Source organism: Sparus aurata, chromosome 15, assembly GCF_900880675.1.
Source record: "Sparus aurata chromosome 15, fSpaAur1.1, whole genome shotgun sequence".
Classification (NCBI taxonomy): domain Eukaryota; kingdom Metazoa; phylum Chordata; class Actinopteri; order Spariformes; family Sparidae; genus Sparus; species Sparus aurata.
Genome location: NC_044201.1, coordinates 10,390,891 through 10,411,257, shown reverse-complemented (window position 1 = coordinate 10,411,257; position 20,367 = coordinate 10,390,891). Strand labels below are relative to the sequence as shown.

Sequence of the window (20,367 nt, the reverse complement as noted above, 5' to 3'; positions counted from 1 at the left end):
TGCTTGAGTGGTTAAACCCCTTACCTTTTCTCCTTTTCCTCCCAGTTGACCCATTGGCCCTGGTCTACCCATAAGCCCCTGCAAACAGAACAGCATACTTACAATGTAGTGCACATTTCATGATAAAAGCAGTAAGGGCATTAACCATAAAAGGGTACTTTGTGTCATGAAATAATTCACACAGCAACGATTTTGCACACCTTTGGATTGACTAGCACGTAGGAGAAGACCAAGGGTCGACAAAATCAGAACAAAAAGCTCCAGCTCACCGTTCACCTCAAGTTAAATTACCTGATAAAGGTCTTTGTACAGAAATGTTGTGAATAAAAAATGGATATCCTGTTGCAAGTGAGGTGAATAGTGTGCGGGAGTTTTTTTGTTTCAGCTATGTTAAAAAATGAAAGAGATTCTGTACAATATCAAACCAGGCTACTTACTGGGGCTCCTGTACGACCTGTCACACCGGGAAGTCCTGGTACTCCTGCAGGCCCCTGGTAGAACAATGGATCACAAATTTAAAAGCACGTTTTACACTCAGTCCATCTGTACTGCTTCCATTTATGGCAGAGATGGAACAGAGTGATGCGGGCAGGCAGATACTCTTAACCTAAAGAGCAAGGTGTAATTTATTGATCCAAGCCCCATCAAACCTGTTTTCTTCATGCCTGAAATGGCTCTTCAGAAATCCAATCGCAACAAGAACTCAGATGAAATAATACGACACATAAAGCTTGCAGGTATACGGCAGAGCACACATTAGAAACATTTTCTATTTATTCCAATGACTACTAGGATTATGTAAATTCTTTCTTTCTTCATAGCACCTTTGAATAAGCAGAAGCTGTGAAACGTTTCATGTACATGTAACATCTTTATTAACTTGTTTCGTTAGGGTGCTTTCGTCCTGTTTGTTGTGTTTCAGAGGTGGCACTTCGTGTGTTTCTCTCAATTATTCCTAGTATCAGTGAAAAGAAAAAAAAAACTTCAACAGGGCTATAAAACATGTTTTTATTGAGCTCAAAAAATCCAATACAAACAAGTGTGCCTGTTAGTTAGAAGCTCCTGCCATTGCAGTTCAGTGCTGAAAGCTGACCTGTGAAATGCTTCTCAGCCTCTCTAAAGAGTGGCTCGTTTTTTAATTAGCACACACAAACATGCAGAGCAGGCCACGTTCTTTATAAAGTAACTCCTCCGAGTGCAGAGACAGGGCATAGTGCGCACACAGCACTGCTGATAGCTTTTGATAGCTTCTTTTGAAAACAGAGTTTGAGAGATAAGATGAGGCCGACATTACAATATATTTACATTCTTTTGAAAGACGTCCCTCTCAATGTCACAGTAACTTCTGCACGGTTGGATAACAACTACTGGATTCATTTGTTAAGATTAAACTTTGTTTTCCACTCACCTCATCGCCTTTATCTCCCGAAGGGCCTGGGAACCCTCTCTCGCCTTTTACCCCCTGCAGGAACCAGTGAGGGAGGGAAAACTGAATGTTTTTTCACCAAACATGAAAACGTAAAGGCTGATGGGTATAAACTTCAAAATGTCTCTTCCACTCCCACAACACACTACTTGAAATTGCCTAGCCCTGTTCATTATGGTGCAACACTGTATCCATAGCAACAACATCCACTGCAAGCACATACAGTAAGAGTGTAAGAAGAGTTGTACAACAGCTGGTTAGGCTTCTGGAGATAATACAAAAGGCTATTTATGAGACGTGTTTGTCAACGTAAATCACTATCTACTGGAATCAACACATGTTTCAATAAAGATATCTTAAGACAAGGCTATTCATTTTATACATTCTTTTGTCATGAAGCTGAACAACTCATGACAGCTTTACTTACAGAGCAAATTTAGGCCTGATATTTCCTGCCTACCTTTGGGCCTTCTTTCCCAGGATTACCCATAGGACCTCTCACACCTGGATCCCCCTGTTCAAGATAGAAGTATTCAAAATATCTTACAAGCAACCCAGAAGTGTCATGTAATGCAAATGCAAAATGACGGTCGGTAAACATGTTTACAGTGTCTGTTCAAAATATCCTGCCATGCTAATGAGTACCTTTTCTCCCACCATGCCTTCTACTCCTTGAGCCCCGGGGTACCCCTTCTCTCCCTTCTGCCCAGGAAGACCTGGGACTCTCGTCTGGCACACACTGCAGGCATTCTGCCAGCACAAGACACGACAGGAAGCAAAGAGTGGTGGCACAGATAAGATTTCATCAAGCTGAGCTGGCGCACTGCATTTCGCCCTTTATTATGTCACATCCCCTGGGTGGAGGACAAGACCCCAACTGACACAAAGTGTTCTCTAAATGTCTGCAGAGCAGAAATAATGTGAACCCACCATGAGTGTCTCTAAGAGTGTCTCTCATCTAGGTGAGTGGTGAACTTTGTCAAACTCATTGACTGTGACATTTAGGTGAGAAACTTAAATATCATTGTCCCTAAACCAGTCTCAATATAGGCACTGTGCCTTTCAGGAAATAAGTAGGAGGTCTAAGTTGGAGCGAGGCAGTAGAAACAGGTATAGTGCACCATTAAAAAGCTGCATTAAATCAGGAACTTAGTCTGAAGCACAAAATGGAATATAGCCTGCGTGTCCTTGTCATCTAATTATCTACCGAGCATCCAAGGAAATGTTATCAGTACAACAAAGTAAGAAGAGCAGGTTATTACTCAGGCTACGTATGAAAGAAAAGTGTTTAATATGTTTAGTCTTTTCTTTTTTAGGTGTCAGCAGGGTGTTGAAAGCATTAATTAGACTGTCACTATGCAACTATGGTGAAGGCTGTAACCAGTAGCTGAATCTAACAGGGCACTTAATGGATAAAATAAGTTGACACTAAAGAAAGAGGGTGACAGAAAATTACAACACTTCTGGCATCTGGCTTTATCTGTTAATCATCAGTAATGTGAAGGCATTATATTTATTGTCAGAGCTGACATGCATTATAAATTTCAACACTGTCTATGGTGTGAGCCAGTCTCAAAAGCTTTTCTTATTCATCTCATGCTGTTTTGCATGGGATCTAAAATACAAAGAAGAGTATGTTGAAACTGTGGTGCATACCAGCGGTTGATGAAACTCCCTTACTATCAAGCAGCATTTCAGGTGTATGATGTGCTGCCACGTTTAGATACACACACTTGTTATGCCACCTATATTCACTTGATTTAAACATATCATCACGATACCAATCAACCTGAGCATTTGTAGAAATTCACTGAGATATCCTCTTGTTAATGTTATGTCTGTATCTCACACATCTAAAGATTGTAAAGCCTATTTGATTATAATACAAGTACAACACCATTGGGACAGTAGTAAAGAGACAGTTCACCACAAAATCCCTTTTTTTCCCTCTTACCCAGAGTGCAATTGATCCACCTAGATTGTTTTGGTGGGAGATATCATAAAGATGTTCCTCTTTCGTATATAATGGGACTAGATGACGTAAGGCTTGTGGTGCAGCAAGTGCAAAAAAAAAAAAACATTTGAAGAACTCAACAGAAATGTCACTGTCGCATTTACTCATGGAGGACAGGGCTGTACTCATGACAGCGTGGGATGTAAACATTAATAGTGTCCTCCTTGGCTGTGTCGTGATGTTCTAGCTTAGCCAGCTGGCTTTTCAATAAAAGCAAGAAGAAAGAAAATTGTTTCTACATGAAACTGCTCACAAAAAGGTCTCTGGATTATGTTAAGTAACCGGGCAATGATTTCTAGAAAAGAGACAATACTGTTGTGTTTTTCAAATGTATTTTTTGGGGGGAGCAGAGTGCCATCTAGTTCCATCATATTCAGGAGGGGGCAGACATCTCTAGGACTGACATCTATAAAACTCAGACTAGAACAACACTAGAACAATTTAGCTGGATAAAGAGAGCTACACGTCAAAGGAAAAATATGGATTTTTGATTTTGGGGTGTTTTGGGTGAATGGACCCTTTACATGAAAAACAGGAAAGTCTGGTATGCAGCAAATTCACATTTACCAAAACCTGAAAGCTCTTTTTACATTCGGGATGACTGCTGTGAAATACACTAATGTGAAATGATGTCATAAAGTCATCTCTGTATTTAAGTGTTGCACTGATTATTTACAATGCACTGGTGGGTGTGATCATTCTATATCCCATTATCCTGATTGGGATGCTTGGTTGAACATGTCGTCACACAGCATGGCTTGACTGTGTTGAATGAGCAAGCCTGGATTTCTTGTGAGATTATTTTAATATCTTTTCTCCAGACATTTCTCTCAGTCATCCTGATGGAGGCACTGAAAGGGGTTTTGACTAGATCTCTAAAAAACTGGTAGCATCCATGTATTAACGGAATAGCACCCTTTCAAATAAACCAACATGAATCATTTATAAACACTAACCCAGGCACTCCTTTGCATGTTACTGTTTGTGAAAGCTGTAATTCTCATAAACAATGAAGATGAAATACCTTAAGTAAAGCGCCCATGTCTCCAACAATTGGCAGGGCAGTCTGTATGAAGAGAAGAAAGAAAATCAATGACATGCAACACAACAGGTCTTTCACATTCCGGAAATATTATGCCGTTGTTGGTTTTATGCACTGCATCGTCTGAATTGCTCGAAACATCAATTTAGAAGACCATCTCATAAGCCTTTAAGGATTTTCAGTTTTTTGAGGGAAATAGTTTAATAATTTTGTTGCTGAAAGACAGAATCCTCACATCTTCAAAATATTGTTGTTGTTCTTCAGAGTTGAGGAATACAGTTTGAAATGCAGCCCATGTATTTAAAAAAAAAAATAAAATGGACAATAAATGGGTTTTCCGGGTCAGAGCATGAATATAAATAGGTTAAAATGCTTAATTTACAAGGCTTTGATGCAAAAGCAGCAGCAGCTGAAGCCGCATGGTGCTCTCTCACAGCTATCAGCTATCAGAAATATTGAAAAAAAGTTTCTTACTTGAAACACATGGAGAAACAAGACAGACATGAAACATTTTCTGACAACAGGGTTCTTCCAATTTGTCATAAACTGCACCGTTTTCCTGAAACTGATGGTGGTAATTGATGTTTGCTAATTATCTCAGAACTGGAGCTGACTGGAGTGACTTTGAATGTAAGGTGAGAGCAGTAGGTCTCATTGAGGATCAGTGATGCTGAACTGCATAAGTCAAAAATGTGATCTTTCTTACTTACTGGTTCACCTGGAGGTCCAGCAGGGCCCGGGAGGCCTGGCCTACCAGGGGAGCCCTTTAATTGAGACAAAGAAAGGAGTTAAAAAGCCTCCTGGCTATGACATCAAGCAGACAAGCAAGGCTCTGCTGTCACACCCATCTCAGTTGGTGGGGATTTGCGTCCAAGAGCTTTGATACATCATACTTGATCATGCACAGTGGGTAGCTGATATTCTTTTATGCCTCTAGCCATCTTTTATCTGCAGATGTGTGAGGGAGTGAATATGAGTGGAAGGGCACACTGATCTCACTCACCTCTCTTCCTGCAGGTCCAGGAGGGCCAGATAAACCTGGAGGTCCACGAGGGCCCTGAAAAACAAGCACTCTCTCTGATGATTTTAACAATCTTACCTTATACAGCCAACTAACAACGGGCAAACACTGCAGACTGTTATTTGTATAGTAAAATAATTGAAAGACCATAGCATCGATAAGCTGTAAAGCTGGAAAAATAAACTTGATCATGCTGTTTGTGTGTGTTGGATTCAGAAATGTTCCACAGACCTCAATTCCTGGCTTTCCTGGGGGTCCCATGAGGCCCTAAGAACACATCACACATCTTGTTAACACCATCTGCCCTCTAGCACCCAGGATCCAATAAAGGAATTGTGTTAGACACCTTTTGCTCTATTGATTCTCTGTCTCCAACAATCCTGTTTTTCAAAAATGAAAGCAGACTCGCTGGCAATCAAATCTGTGAGCTTCAAACTATAGGTGCAGAGCATATTGATGAGGGCGGAGTGCTATATGACAGACCCTCACAGTAATGGCCACAGTTTTCTTTTAAGAGTGTATTTAATGGACACTGATCTTGATATTCAAACAGGATTTGGTTCTTCCAATAGACAAAGATCTAAAGGTATCACAGTTTGAACTAAATAATGAGTCCGGGAGACACAGACCAATCAATACATCATCATACTCACCGGCGAGCCTATGATAGTCTCTCCAGGTTCGCCTTTTTCACCATGGTCGCCTGGCAATCCTGGGACACCTCTCTCCCCCTGATAAAAAGACAAAGGAGCAGTGAGAGGATGAATCCAGAAGTCATGGAGAGCTGCTGCACTGCATGATCATTAAGTATTCACACTCTGCCGGAACTCATTTTCCCTTTATGTTTTGCCTTTAGTAGCTTCAAGGGTAAGAAACACAGCTATGTTCAAGGCCAGTGGCATTCACATATTCATTATCTTTTTCATTTGAACTCATGCATGAATTGTGATACACAGTAAATTCAAATACACTGTTAGTTCTACAATGACAAAACCTCTGATAATTGGGCCATATCTTTAGAGCCTTATGTTCCAAGCCTGCTACCAAACTCAGCGTGATATCATCACAAAACCTTGAAATCCCTGCTACAGTTTCAAATTAAGCAGGCCAGCATATGGTTTGTGAGGAATATTTGGCAGCATCAGAATATTATCACCAATACCAAGGTGTTCCCAACCGGGCGTATGTAATGTAATGTAATAAGTTAATGTTAAGATAGATAATCAAAAGCTATGGTCAAACAGTTTAAAATGTTTGCTTAGAGTTATGAATAAAGATTTCAAGTAGTTAGTTTCTGTAATGGATGAACAGTTGAAGAGGGTAAGCTAAAACTAGGCTTTAAGATAAAAGATTGAGATAAAAGGCCACAAATGAATAATAAGTGGAAAATGTTAGCTAAAAAGTAATGGACAGTTTTAATGGTTAGCAAAAAACTGCGAATAAACACTTTTAATAGTTAGCTAACAGCAATGGATTAACAGTTGAGACAGTTAGCTTAACGTTTTGTATAAATGGTTAAAACATTAATCCTCAACCACTCAATGTGGTTGTAGAAATGGAAACCAGAGCCAACTTCCTTAACACTGACAGTCAGTTGTATGAAAATATCATCGTAGGCAAAGGATATCCACTCTAAAATCAATTCAAATCAACACATCTAGAACATGAAAGGAGGTGGAGATGAAGTAGTGCTTGGGGTCATCTGACAGGGTTGTGGGCACAACCACTGACCTTTATTGTACTCAATATGTTTTTGCCAGGACAGCAAAAGCATGAACCACCCTACCCTACCTATGATCGGCTTACCCTGTTCTTCTGACCCTAATTGTCAACAATCTCACTGCTCATGCCTAAACCCAACCAATCTCATCGAACAAAGGCAATGCTAGCCAATCAAAGGAAGAGTATGGTGGGTCATGCAGGGGAAAAAAAATTGTAAACTATACTTGAAAATATTATTTTAATGTAACTTAAGTTAAAACAAACAAAGTTACAATAAATATCAATGACCTAGCTGCAGGGGTTAACGTATCGGCCTGTATAGATTGTTGTGTTGGTGATGCTCCACCACCACCACAGTCCTTCTTACCTTGGGTCCACGCGATCCTCTAGTTAGAGACAACCCATCACCCTACAAAACAACAGGAAGAAGACATCAGGACAGGGGTTCACAGCACATTCATCAGCAATTCCTTTCAAGACCAGAGGTGCAGCCCAAAAAAGCTGTTCAAGTGCTGGTACTCTACAGTGTAAACACAGCGTTGCATTCTGGGTTCATGTTCAGTACTGTTTACAACATTCTGCATAGCTTCTAGAAGCAGACTGATAATGCCATACCGCAGAGAAAAACCTTGATTGTAATTGAGGACTACAGTAAGCATTATTTACTGTACAACTCAGATGAGACATTGATTTCAGTGGTCAGCATGTATTAGTGTTACAAATTGCACAATGTTAATTAGCTGTAGAGAACTTGGATTCGAATGACATAGCAATTCCACAGTTTTAGGGAGAAATGTGCCGGTTCACTCAAGCATTAAAACAGAGAAAAGTTTGTGAGGAACAGCATGTTGTCAGTTAACTAATAAGATTCTATAACTACATTCTGATTTCGAATTAGTTACATTAGACATTATGCATAGGCGAACTACAATAAGAAAACCTTATCTAAGCAAATAACAAAACTTACAAGAAACAAAGAGCAAATTGCTCATTATTCATTTAAAGGCAAAATCAATAAAGTGACATTAACAACTGGAGCAGGCTGACTCATTGAGGACGCTCAGACCATCTGCATTGGGTTCTGTTTATCGCCCCTCCCCTGTCTTTTCTTTGTCTTACATAACAAAGAGCATAGAAAGTTTAGAATACATTTTCCGGCGATGCCTCTGCACAGAAATGACGTTCGTAAAAGGATAGATAGAAAGATCAGGATCTATGCAAAAGGCCGTAGGCTACAATGAACATCCCTCTTTGTTTAGCTTTTCAACTATGCAACCATTTGTCAAAGGCCCGCTGTAAACATATCCTCTTGACACTTACACACATATAGCCCTCTTTTCCAATCCCGCTCCAATTTTCACAGTGCTGGAGTACATTAGAGAGCTTTAAATACTTCTGGCTGAACGCGATCTTTCCCTTATTACTCTGCTCAACTGAACACAGTACCCCTTGCTTGATGAGTAGGCCTGCTGTCGAGCCTAATGTTCAGTTCAGCATTCCCGCACACAAACAAACATGATTGTTTAAAGCCGTAGAGCACTTGCCGGTGATTGAGGAGTGCAAGTGCTCTCATGCAGGACCGAGGCCTTGGCTGCACATGCATCGCATTTTTTTGTGGAGCTGTAATGAACATTTCTATATGCAAAGCCATGTCCATAAAGGAGAGTGCTTCAACAGCTATAAGCTCCAAAATGGGAGGATAGGTGATTACCCAGTGCTCGGCTTGTCCAATGGTGGATTACCTAATGATATTGCATCTGAATAATGTCATGGCAGCTACACAGCTGGAGGAGCTAGTTTCCTTGTAACTTATCTGCTGTTGTTCCAGCTGTTTGAAGATAATATTCTCTGTATACTTCACAAAAGATAACTGTTTGTACTTTTGTGTCATGTAACTCAAGGGCTGAGTTACAGGGCAACATGGTCAGACTAGAGTGGCTGCTTCAACCCAATATGGTACCCACCGTAGATCCCCCTCCAGGCTCTCCAGGCTCGCCCTTCGGACCTGGAAGTCCCTGTGGCCCAATCACTCCACCAGAGTCTCCCTAGAGACAGAAAGACAGACACTATTCAGACGCTAAATGAAAGAAGCTAAATGTCAGACTGACTCTGTCATCTCAACAATGCAAGGCTGTGCTGCATTATACACTGGGAGGTGAATGAGGGAGACTCTGGGTTAAGCAGAGGCAGGAACCATTTACCAGGATCATTTTGCACATCAATTTGTATGAACGTTGTTTGTTTGAGGGGACAGCTTTTGGTACTGCACGGACCCTTATAAAACCATCAAGTGTGTAGGAGGGAAATTGCTCTGTGTCTACAAGGCAGAAACAGAACAGCAGTGTGTGCTTTTTGTTTGCTGCCTCAAATATATTCAGTGACTATTGTTAGGGATGCGGTTTCATTCAAATGTTTTGATGTCCAACCACGAGAGGACCATTTTCTTCACTTGGATTTGAATGTATAAAATAAACATGCACTATTTACTTAAAGTGCCCTGTCTTTTAGCGGCATTAGCACCATGTCTCTATTGGTGGACATGTTGTCTACCACTTTTCAACCTTTTCAATGGATTGCCACAAAATTTTAGATAATTCTTACTGCCTTTGATGAGCCCCTGACATTCCCTCTGCCTGGGGAAAGGCATCCCTCAAAAAATCAGTGTAATTATAACCAAATACCTGCAAAGTTAATGACATTCCCAACAGCATCATTAGTACTTTGTGTTTTTTTGCTAATCAGCAAATGCTAGCATGGTAACAAGCTAAACTAGGATGGTAAACATGGTATTATCATTATCATGCAGTACAATCTGATGAAAATCATCACGTCAGCATTGCCAATGTGAGCATGTTAACATGCTGAAATTAGCATTTACCTCAAAGGCTCTTAGTTTTGTTCTGATGTTTATTTTAGCTTTATAGTTAAACGAAGTGTTTGTTCAATATTATATATGTATATATGTATGTATGTGTGTGTGTGTGTGTGTGTGTAAATATATATATCAGCAGCCACTCTCACTGCTTACGGCCATGAAATAGACTGGCACACAACCCCTCGTAAAACATCAACTTCCTTTTTTATGGACTAAACAAACAATGTGTGATGTGTTAAGTGAGCTTTTAAGGTGCTGTTAAACAGATTTATATTATGCATTAAAGGGAGAGATTGGTGAAAAATCAAAATTCTGTCACCCAGTTGTAGCCCACAAAACATTTCTTAAGTTTCCCGAAGTTCAAAGATAAGACATTGATTTACGAAGATGTTATTGAACCCTCTACAGGTGATCAAGCACCCTCCTATGACAGGGTGCATGCTAACACATGCTAACCCGATTTTCAGCTCAAAAAGAGTGTAAATACGTCTTTTCAAAGCAATCTGGGATTTGGGAAAATTCGATCACACCAGTCTTTTAAATGTTTTTTTGCAGTTTAAAACATGTCCCCATCTACTTCAGCTGTTTCAGGGAATTCTGCAACACAGTTTTTCTGTGCAGTTCCAAAAACTGTTTTGTGAACCACAAAAGATTACTTGACTTTCCATTGCCACGGGGATGAGCAGATAATGAGTACATTTTAATGAACTTTAACAGAGCTCCCTCGTCGCAGTCTTCATGCTAAGCTAAGATAATTGTCTCCTGGCTGCAGCTTGATATGTTGCATACAGACGTCGCCTGTTTTTCCACATGTATTTATTCATAGACTACCACATGAATGTACAACCAGAACTGCCTCTTGCATCAGTATAGCAAAGATGACAAAGGAGGATTATAAATATGAATGGATGTAGGAGGCTTCAGCACTTTAAGTTTATTTCTCTGCCCTCGAGTGTAACAGAGTGACTGCAGTGGGTGGGGAGACTTGAGTGCAGCTTCGTTTATTCTGACAAGTGACAAACCCCATCAAATATGCATGTCAACTGCGCTCTTTTCCACTTTCAGCAGAGCATTTGGAACAAGTCCTATTGCAAGGAAAAAAATACGTACAAATAACAGTCTAGTCAGGGGCATCAAAGGCGAGAACACAAAGTTAGAACATGATTGAGGATGGCATGCAGGACGAGTAATCTGAAAGGTGTCTTCACAAGTTGTCTAGCATGTTCCACCTGTGATAAAACATCATAGCTCCATAGCTTTCTTTGAGGTTCGAACTTGATTTGAAGTTTACCCACCTTTTCTCCTTTCAGGCCATCTCTCCCAGGCGCCCCTCCCTCCCCTGGTGAGCCCTGTAAATAGTGGTGAAAGAGACACATCTATCACCAGGCCTTCATCTCCTCAGACACATTTATCTCCTCCTCCTCACTGCTTCAGCGGGCTGCCGTGTTCCAACATAATTTCCCTTAGCCAGGATTTATGAAATGCCTCTTTCCCTCCCTGCTTTTGAGTAAAGACAGATGCTCATTACCGAAGCAGGTGTGGAGAACAGATTGGGCCTCTGCTGCCATTCCTGGCATAAAGCGCTTAGATTTGCCTCTTTCCACTAATTAATTCTTAAATTTGATTACTGATCGTCTGTGTAAAAATTGTGGACTTTTCTTTCCACTTCCTCTCTGTCTCTGCCTGTTGACCTTTATCTGTTTATCTCTCTCTTTCGTTTTGGCAGACTGAGTCATCGAGTGGAAGATATGGCAAGGTGATAGAAAAAGCAATGAGAGAGAGGAAGGCTTGACATCAAGTGTGAGTGTCTGGTGCCAATATACTTACTGGCTCGCCTGAGAGTCCTGGGAGTCCAGGCAGGCCTTGCTTCCCCTGGCAAAACAGAAAGGAAATCCAATACTTTGGGCTATTTTCTGCTTTTGTGTGGTGACTGAATTGTCTGGGCTTTCAAATGCTATCGCCCAGCCAGCTAAACTGTAGACTTTCGAGAGAATTTCAAATAGCGGCGTTAAGTGCGGCTCCTGCTGCTTTTCTAATAAACCATGGTTAGTTTCACGACAATTACAGCAGCTTTGCACGCATGTGTAATTTCAAATAAGCGCATATCCTTGTTACGCAGACACTCTCGATCAGCTTTTTATATGCTTCTCCTGTTTTGACACATTATTGTCTTTGTATACATGGATGAACTGAATGAGCCACATATTACCATGGAAACTGAGCTTATGTTAAATGATAACAGCTAAAAAAAAAAAAAAAGGAGTAAGGCATTTGTACTCTTGCTGCTATATTTATATACGCTTTTCCATGGCTGGGATAAAAAAGGTGCATTGCTATGACATTTTTTATAATATTTTTCTCAAACCTAGTTCTTAATAAATACTCAGGTTTCCTCAGTTTAATTCATTTCAATGAGTGTGTTAACAGTTAATGCATTTACAATAAATACGTAAACTGAGCATTACCTTGTTAAACGTTACTTATGCAATTATCTGTTAACATTAATCTGCATATTCTATGAACAAATATACTGTTATTCTGGTAATATTATAATTATAACCAAAATTACCTTGACCATACCAACTGAAGAAACAGTGAATATAACAAGATGTTCACCTCTGCGGACGAAGGTTATCATTGCAATGAACCAGCAAGTTCTTCAGCATCGAAATCAAAATTTCAAGAATTATTCAGACTTGAGTAGCCTCACTGTTGTCGCTGCTCAGCCAGTTTAGACGTCTCCATTTGCCTGACACAGCAGACATGACATAAATATTGTAAAGACTCACCTCTGGCCCTTGATCTCCCTTTAGTCCTGGCGGCCCTATGTTTCCCTGTTATGTCACCAAAAGAAGTGAGTAAGAGGGAAGGGGGAGGAAGGAAAATACACAGGATAAAAACATCAGACCTTTTACTTGCCATTTTCTGCGTTTGTCACAGTAACTCTTGAATATATACTACTGACAGATAGCCCGTAGTATGTATTTTGCGCCCTCTCCAATTCAAGATACAGCAGAACTGTTGCACACCAAAGGTTTGGAGGGTTTGGAGGCATACGAGTCGACAACAGAAAGGTCCACTTTAGTCTCCACTGAAAGAAAATTACTTTGGTGTGCTGCTAGAAATTTTATGCCCTCTGACAACAGCTCAGTGTCATCTCTGCAATGTTGTGAGGAAACTGTCTGGATCAGGCTGGACTGTATGTCATTGAAATAATCTTTTTTAAAATAAAAATAGCTTTGACAAACAACTTGAATGCACCATACAACACTGCCCTGTTGTGAATGCTGTCAAACAGACATAGTGGAGGGCCACATCGAGTGGTACTCAATTGACGTTAAGGACATTTGAGCCTTATCTTGTTGGCAGTGGCTACTGATGCTCAAGTTTTAGAGCTAAATCTTCAACAAGTTACCTTGAAGCCCTGCGGCCCTTGAGCTCCTCTCTCCCCCTGTAGGAAGTAAAGGAGATAGACAGAGATCATTTTTCAAGATGTGCCTAAAAGAATCAAGTAAAGTAAGCCATTTCTCTTGCTTGAAGTAGGGGTTTGGAAAAATTTCCTCAAGGACCTTCTTCAAGTTAGCTTTCACACTGAGTGAAGGTTAAGAACATGGAGTATTTCTTTGTGAATAGAATGTGAATATAATCCATGTTACAACTGTAAAACAACAAAAACTCCATATAACATATTTGCTCTCTTACAATTTATCACAGTCATGTTTCTGTGTTCTGTGAGTGTTTGGCTTTCGATGACCACCGTTATTCAGTAAATCTTGCGTTGACAGATTCTTCAATGCATAATCCTATTTTTATTTAGCTGACCGTTTTATGACATTTGGTCAAAAGCTGCGTCAGTGGCCTTTGTGAACGGCTTGCCTCTACTAAATGCTTTTGTTGTTTTGAAGTCCAAACAATAATTATGCCGAATTATATCCTGTGCTCCACCTCTGCAGAGCAACAAGATGACATCAAACCCTGAAGAGCAGGTGATGCTCAATTGTTCTTTTCCAAAATCAAATGTCGGCGCTGCTTTTGTTGATGTTACGTAAGCGATGGAAACATTCTTCTTGCTGCGGTGTGGAATGTTGGATGTTTATAGTTTCTTAACTGAGACATAGTAATGAGAGATGCAGTTACCTGATCTCCCTTTTCTCCTTTTTGGGTCCGCTCCTTTATTTCATCCTCAAAGACAATAGAAAAAACAAAACATCAAAATCTTATTGAAGTGTACCTTGTGCACAGTTTGAAGTCTGAACCACAGAAAATGAGTTACCGTACATAAACGTAACAAGCTCTATGATATAAACAGCTGCTTACAGTTCCAGAGAGCTGTCTCAATCCTTGAGCTGTCATCACCTAGAAATAATGAAAAAGATACAGTGTTCTCTGAACAGTCTCCACTGATCTCACAATTACTGCAAGGGAAAATCAGAAAACAATCTTTTGAGCTTCATCGTTTTTTTTTTAAAGTGTAATTTGTCACAAGTAGCCCGAATTTGAAGGCCACTTCAAAACTATAGGAGGCATAAACGGTTACTGCTGCTCAGTAAGGAGATGATTTACAGTGGCTCTGACCAAGACTATTACTTCAGGGACAGGAAGACACGGCAGATGGGGACTGAAGAGTCAGGCATCAGCAGAGGGTGAAAAACATGTAGAGCCAGAATATTTTTTACATCTTACTCAGTGAAATGAGAATGTATTTAGATGGAACCAGACATCTGTGAATCTGCCTCAGAATCAGAATCAGAATCAGAATCAGATTTATTGCCAAGAACTGTTTTACACCAATGAGGAATTTGACTTTTTGAATAAGGTGCATGCATTGAGACAAGACAAAACAAACAATTGTGACTAGACGTGACTATAGTTCCAAAATAAAGACTTATCAACCCAACTAAGCTCATCTTAGCTTGGTAAAAGAGAGAACATTCACCACAGAAGGTGTACGGTCGTTTTTTTTCTGTTTAGGATAACAGGTGTCAAAATATTTCCTTTCTTGACATTTGTCAGTTTATTTTGTTCAATTTTTAGAATAAGTAAACTTGCTTCTTACATACGTCTCTCCCCTTGCATAAGAAAGTAATATTATGGGACATGATGGAGCGGGGCTCGCTGGTTAGCATGCTAATGTCAGTAAACACCTCTGCAACACAGTACATAGACATTTTTGACTTTGAATGTTTTAAACTAAAATTCTGGCCATGTCTTACATATTGCCGCTTTAAAGCCAATAAAGAAGTAATAATTCTTGATTCACAACCATTTGCGTACTGTCTGAACCTTGATCAGAAAAGAAATAAATCACTATTCTGATAGAATGTTTTTCCATTCCTTTTATATCTTCAGTGAAGCTCAGAGATAGGTTGACAGGGTCACTGGGCAGAGTCTTCTACAACAAAAGTGAGTGAAATGGAAGGTCAAGACCAACCAGCTGAGATGGACCGATGCCTTGAACTGCTACGGGTGAAAAGGAGAAATGTCCGCACAAAATCCCAATTGAAGCAGCAATTGCTAGGACTGTGTTTCTACAGAGCTCCTTGATACTCGTGTTATTCTTTGCACAGGATACAAAAGTTTCTGTTTTTCTAATGGCTTTCCCTACCACTTGAAAATAAGAAGTTCTCTCTTAAAATATAGCTTTAAGAATGGCCACAATTGAGGCACACAAAAGGAAAGTGGAACAGTAACCGATGATACAATATGTTGTTTCAAACGGACTGCTCACATTTGAGTGCTGAAAACATATATCATTAGCAGGCAGCAGAGGCACATCTCGACACGATCTTAATACGAGAGTCACCAGTGAATGTTGGTGTAAACTGCACAAAAAGGTTTAAACATAAGGTCAGTGTTTAAGACCCAGTCGATTGAAAACCAAGCAAAGCTGTTCAGAGCTTTTCAACCACACGTTTCACCCTTTTATGCAACCATACCCAGTTAGGTCTTGGGTGGTTTTAGCATAATGATAAAAGAAGGAAGAGACAATAAAAGCAATCAAGCATCTTAAATGATATCCAAGTCAGAAAATATAGCATTCTGCCATTGCTTTCTCCACTTTTGTGTTTCCACTTTAAGGACTTTCTTAGATTTCTTAGATTTAGAAGTCTAACTGTGCTGTTTTTGTCTCCTGACTAATGTGTGACTGTGAGCCCTTTGAGAGTGTTACTGTGATTAAAGGCTTGTACAGTGCAAACAAGCCCTCTTTTAGCAACATGGTCAAAATAACCTTCAGTGAGGTACTGGATCGCCCACTGTCCCAGTGGAGTGTCTGCGCAATCATTCAACCTTCACCTGCAGTCACTCACCGCAGCAGCTGATGTCAATTTCTTTCGCCCAGATGATAAACAGTGTCTCAGTTCCATCAGTAAGTGAACCGATCAGACACTTCTGCCAGAAATCTTCTCAAAAGCAGTGAAATACCACAAAGAGCCCTTAACTCAACATAACTTAGAATAACAGATTCAGTTTAATATGTTATAAAACTCTATTGTGAAGATAAACCGTAGGCAATAAAACCAGAACAGTCTCCAAGCTGGAAAGACTGTTTTGCCACATTAAGGGTGGTGGGGGAAGTGATGGCCATGCATGCCTGGAAGCCCACTGCTCCTCCCAGTCACTAATAAACAGAGGCACAAGGAGGTTTATGAAGGGAGGGTAATGATCTGAACCCTTACTTCTGCTGTGTAAGGGAAATCAATGCTTAACTGCCAAAATTATCTGCCACGGGAAAGCAGAGAGCACAGACAGAGTCTGGTACTAAATATTCAAACAGCCTCATTCATCAAATGACTAATGTTTTCCCGTGTGCTGCATGCTATAGTACACATCTCCTATATGCCGTGTGGTCCATAGCTCACTACACAACAACTGTGTATCTCAGTTTTGATAGCGCATTTCTTTATCTTTTTCGTCTCCCAGTTGAAACGAAACTTTGAGGAAAAGGGGCAGCTATTCACAAATAATTGCAAAGCAAGACCAATGTTTTGAACGGCTATTAAAACCGCCTACACTGATATCTATTCTCAATAAAGGAGTAGACTTTTTGTTGGTTAGACAGAAACCAGTGGAACCAGTGCAGAGTGAGTAATATGTGCACGCTATGTAATTAAGTTGTCAAATTTCCATATGAAACACAAGCAATGAGAATGAGAACAGGAATGAAAGCCATCAAACTTTGTTTCCAAGCTTAGGTCTGAGGCCTTCATAGGCTCAACAGGCTGCAGGTATTTGGATCAAAACCCATTAGGACGGAGTCATCTAAATGTCAAACCCCTCACTTTGTGACACATTGGCTCCAGTGCATTATTTTCATTTGACATTCTAGACTTCAATTTCTATTTTCTTAATGTAGTTGCAGTCTATCTTTACTGCCCCCTCACAGATCTTTATCTGATTTCTGACTGTGCATCTTTAACTTTAAAACTGTCCAAGCAATGAGTTCTACCATCCCAGCGCCACCCACTCTGTGTCACCTTCAGCGTACATCAGACAACCACCATGACGTCAGGGCTCCTCTGTTTTTAATCTGTCTCCACTAAAAGCAGCACTTATGTCTTCCAACAACATTTTTCTGTAATTTATAATTATGAACATTATGAACAGGTCATGCATGGCTTGGCCCACATCAATTCACGCCATAAAGAATATTTTCTGTGCTGAGTGAAACATTACAACATCAGTGGGCGATGGCTGGCGCAAATGCTTTAATTGATCCTAGACAGAGGAAATCACAGTTCACAGCTTTCGATGACTGTGCAAGCTATTCTGTGCGTGTGTCTCTGCTGTGGGAAGAGCTAAAAACCACTTACTGACAAATACTGGTGAGTTCATTACCTGAAAAAAACAAGAAAGCTCTTCCTCTAAGAAATCCTTCCACACTGCCTGGAAAAAGCTGTCCATGTTTTGTGCCCTTTATAAACATTGATCCACTGTTTGTACAGAGGGAATTGGTATTTTTTTTCTAAAGATAGAACAAATCTCCAGGCTTGTCAAGGAATGGAAATTGGTTACAAGATGACATGCCACCATGTTGGAGGTGTGACAGCAAAGGAACACTGCTGCTGCTGCTTTTTCCTGGTCCCCACATTTCTCATAGTCGGATGTGAACGCAAGTGTGACATTTTCACCAACAAGTTATGTCATGGAAACAAAACACTGGTACTGTAATCGTGTATTTTGTTGTTACTCATCCAACATTGTGTGTGGTCTCTAATGACAAAATTAAACAATAATTGCCAATGAGCGATACTCTGTAAAGGTTGTTATTGTACTTACAGGACCAGGAGGACCAGGGGGGCCAGCATCACCCTGAAAATACAGCAGAGTAAAAACATCAGTCACCACCGACTGATGGAGTAGGACAGACAGACAGCGACAAAGGGAGGAGAAAATGGAAAAAAAAAATACATGCTCAAACAGCTACATCAACAGTTTTTGGAGCAACGATAAAAGAGCCATGACCAGGCTTCAGAAGAAAGAAAACATTCATTCACTGAATCTTGTTTCACAGCATATTGTGATGGTGTGCATTCCATGTGCATCATGCTGTACTTATCTCGTGTGTATACTGTAAACTGCCTCCAGTGATGTCACTCAGTAGCATTGTGGGTAATGTAGGCACCAGGTTTCGAGAAGGAAGAAGAATGTGTCGAATAATCAAGACAATATCTCTGATTTCGCTGTATTGATTTTGATTACTATTTCATAATGCACCCAACAGGGCAATGCTTGACCCAGTGGACTTGTTTTAAAAATCCGGTTCCAACTTTACCCACGATGCAACTAAGCCACTGAGTGACATAACAGGAGGCAATTTACCAGACATTTACATTTACTGTGTAAATAACTACCCTTTACACTTTAGAATCCAACTTAACTCCATTATACCATGCTTGTTCATATTCTATACGTTTTTAACAGTTTCTGCTAGCAGCATCGCATTAGGCTTGGTAATGTCAGCTAGTCCTTCATTTTGGTCCAGGCTGTATTGTCACTGTTTGGTTAATTGCTTTGACATTTTATGAAGACAATCATTGTTCACAGATGATGAATCCTACTGACTTTAGTGGCCACCCCCGACTTTTGAACTAGACGGTCACTTGACCCGTGGAATCCACATACAGTCATAATGTCCAGCAATTTATCCCATGACTTTGGTGAGCCTCTAGCTTGTCCTCTAGTGCACAATTGACATTCACTGGATTCATGGATTGTCGTGAAGTTTCCTTCAAACATTTACATATGTCAAAAAGGAGGAATTGCAATCACTTTGGTGACTTAAAGACATTTCATCTAGCATCATCACCCCCAGGTTTAAAGATCGAGCATGTAGGATCAAGCATGCGGCGAGGTTGCAGATAACCATCAACTGCTCCCCCCATTTTCCACTCTTCCCTCGGGTGACTGCTAAAAACACGAAAAACTTGAGAAAAAAAACCTAGAAACACTACTGTAGAGAAGCGGTGGTGCAACATGGCAGACTCTGTGGAGGAGGACCTGTACCCTCTGTAGATCTATAAAAGGCTCATTCTTTGAAAACGATACCACAACAATCCTTAGTTTCAGGCAATCATCCACTAATTAAAACATAATCATTAATATGATATATGATTATATCAAAAATAAAGCGTTCTTTTTTTAACACATGGCCCAACTTTCCTAAAGAAGTTACAGTATTCTGCTAGGTTTCAGATAAACAAAGAAACTGAGGTAATTAAACAAAGACATCAGGGCAAAACCGAAAACCCCTGCCGCTATTCTATGCCTCCCACTGTGGGTTTCAGAGGAAACAGGAGAAGATAACTAACTCTGAATTCTGGTACATCATACCAATTATATCGTTTGAACTACCTTGCCTCCAACACCTCTATCTCTGCTTTTCCTCAGCTTTTTTTCCCCCCTCCCCGTCCACATCACTTACTGAGTCTCAGGGAGCACAAACAGAGGAGCGTCATCACATATGACACATGACATTGACGTGACTTACTTTTTGTCCTTTCATCCCGTCGGCCCCCTCAGCACCTGGCTGACCCTGTGGGAGGAGGCCTTGGTTAATGACTCTGTAACACCACGGCATTGTAAATGTCACTGCAGGAAAATACGTACAGGGTCGCCTCGGTCTCCTTTCTCCCCTTTTCCCACCGGGACTCCAGACACGCCGTTCTCCCCCTGTATGTGAACAGAGCAGATCACTGACAGTGACTGACAGCAAAGGCAGGCCAAAAAGACAGAGAGCTCAGAGAGTGAAACTAAGGCATGCACATAT

At 40.5% G+C, this 20,367-nt stretch overlaps 1 protein-coding gene across 7 annotated transcripts in view; it reads right to left on the bottom strand.

Moving 5' to 3' along the window:
- LOC115596353 (collagen alpha-1(XIX) chain) overlaps window positions 1-20,367 on the bottom strand; it is a 119,519-nt gene that overhangs the window by 23,498 nt on the left and 75,654 nt on the right. For all 7 annotated transcript variants that reach the window (XM_030441378.1, XM_030441377.1, XM_030441379.1 and 4 more), the window contains 21 exons: window positions 20,208-20,270; window positions 20,089-20,133; window positions 18,378-18,410; window positions 14,418-14,456; window positions 14,238-14,282; window positions 13,516-13,551; window positions 12,890-12,934; window positions 11,928-11,972; window positions 11,396-11,449; window positions 9,190-9,270; window positions 7,593-7,634; window positions 6,157-6,234; window positions 5,735-5,770; window positions 5,486-5,539; window positions 5,193-5,246; window positions 4,465-4,506; window positions 2,072-2,176; window positions 1,887-1,940; window positions 1,409-1,462; window positions 438-491; window positions 25-78 (listed from right to left, as the gene is read on the bottom strand). In XM_030441378.1, the coding sequence (XP_030297238.1) occupies window positions 25-78; window positions 438-491; window positions 1,409-1,462; window positions 1,887-1,940; window positions 2,072-2,176; window positions 4,465-4,506; window positions 5,193-5,246; window positions 5,486-5,539; window positions 5,735-5,770; window positions 6,157-6,234; window positions 7,593-7,634; window positions 9,190-9,270; window positions 11,396-11,449; window positions 11,928-11,972; window positions 12,890-12,934; window positions 13,516-13,551; window positions 14,238-14,282; window positions 14,418-14,456; window positions 18,378-18,410; window positions 20,089-20,133; window positions 20,208-20,270 (1,113 nt within the window). The remainder of the gene's footprint in view (window positions 1-24; window positions 79-437; window positions 492-1,408; window positions 1,463-1,886; window positions 1,941-2,071; window positions 2,177-4,464; window positions 4,507-5,192; window positions 5,247-5,485; window positions 5,540-5,734; window positions 5,771-6,156; window positions 6,235-7,592; window positions 7,635-9,189; window positions 9,271-11,395; window positions 11,450-11,927; window positions 11,973-12,889; window positions 12,935-13,515; window positions 13,552-14,237; window positions 14,283-14,417; window positions 14,457-18,377; window positions 18,411-20,088; window positions 20,134-20,207; window positions 20,271-20,367) is intronic.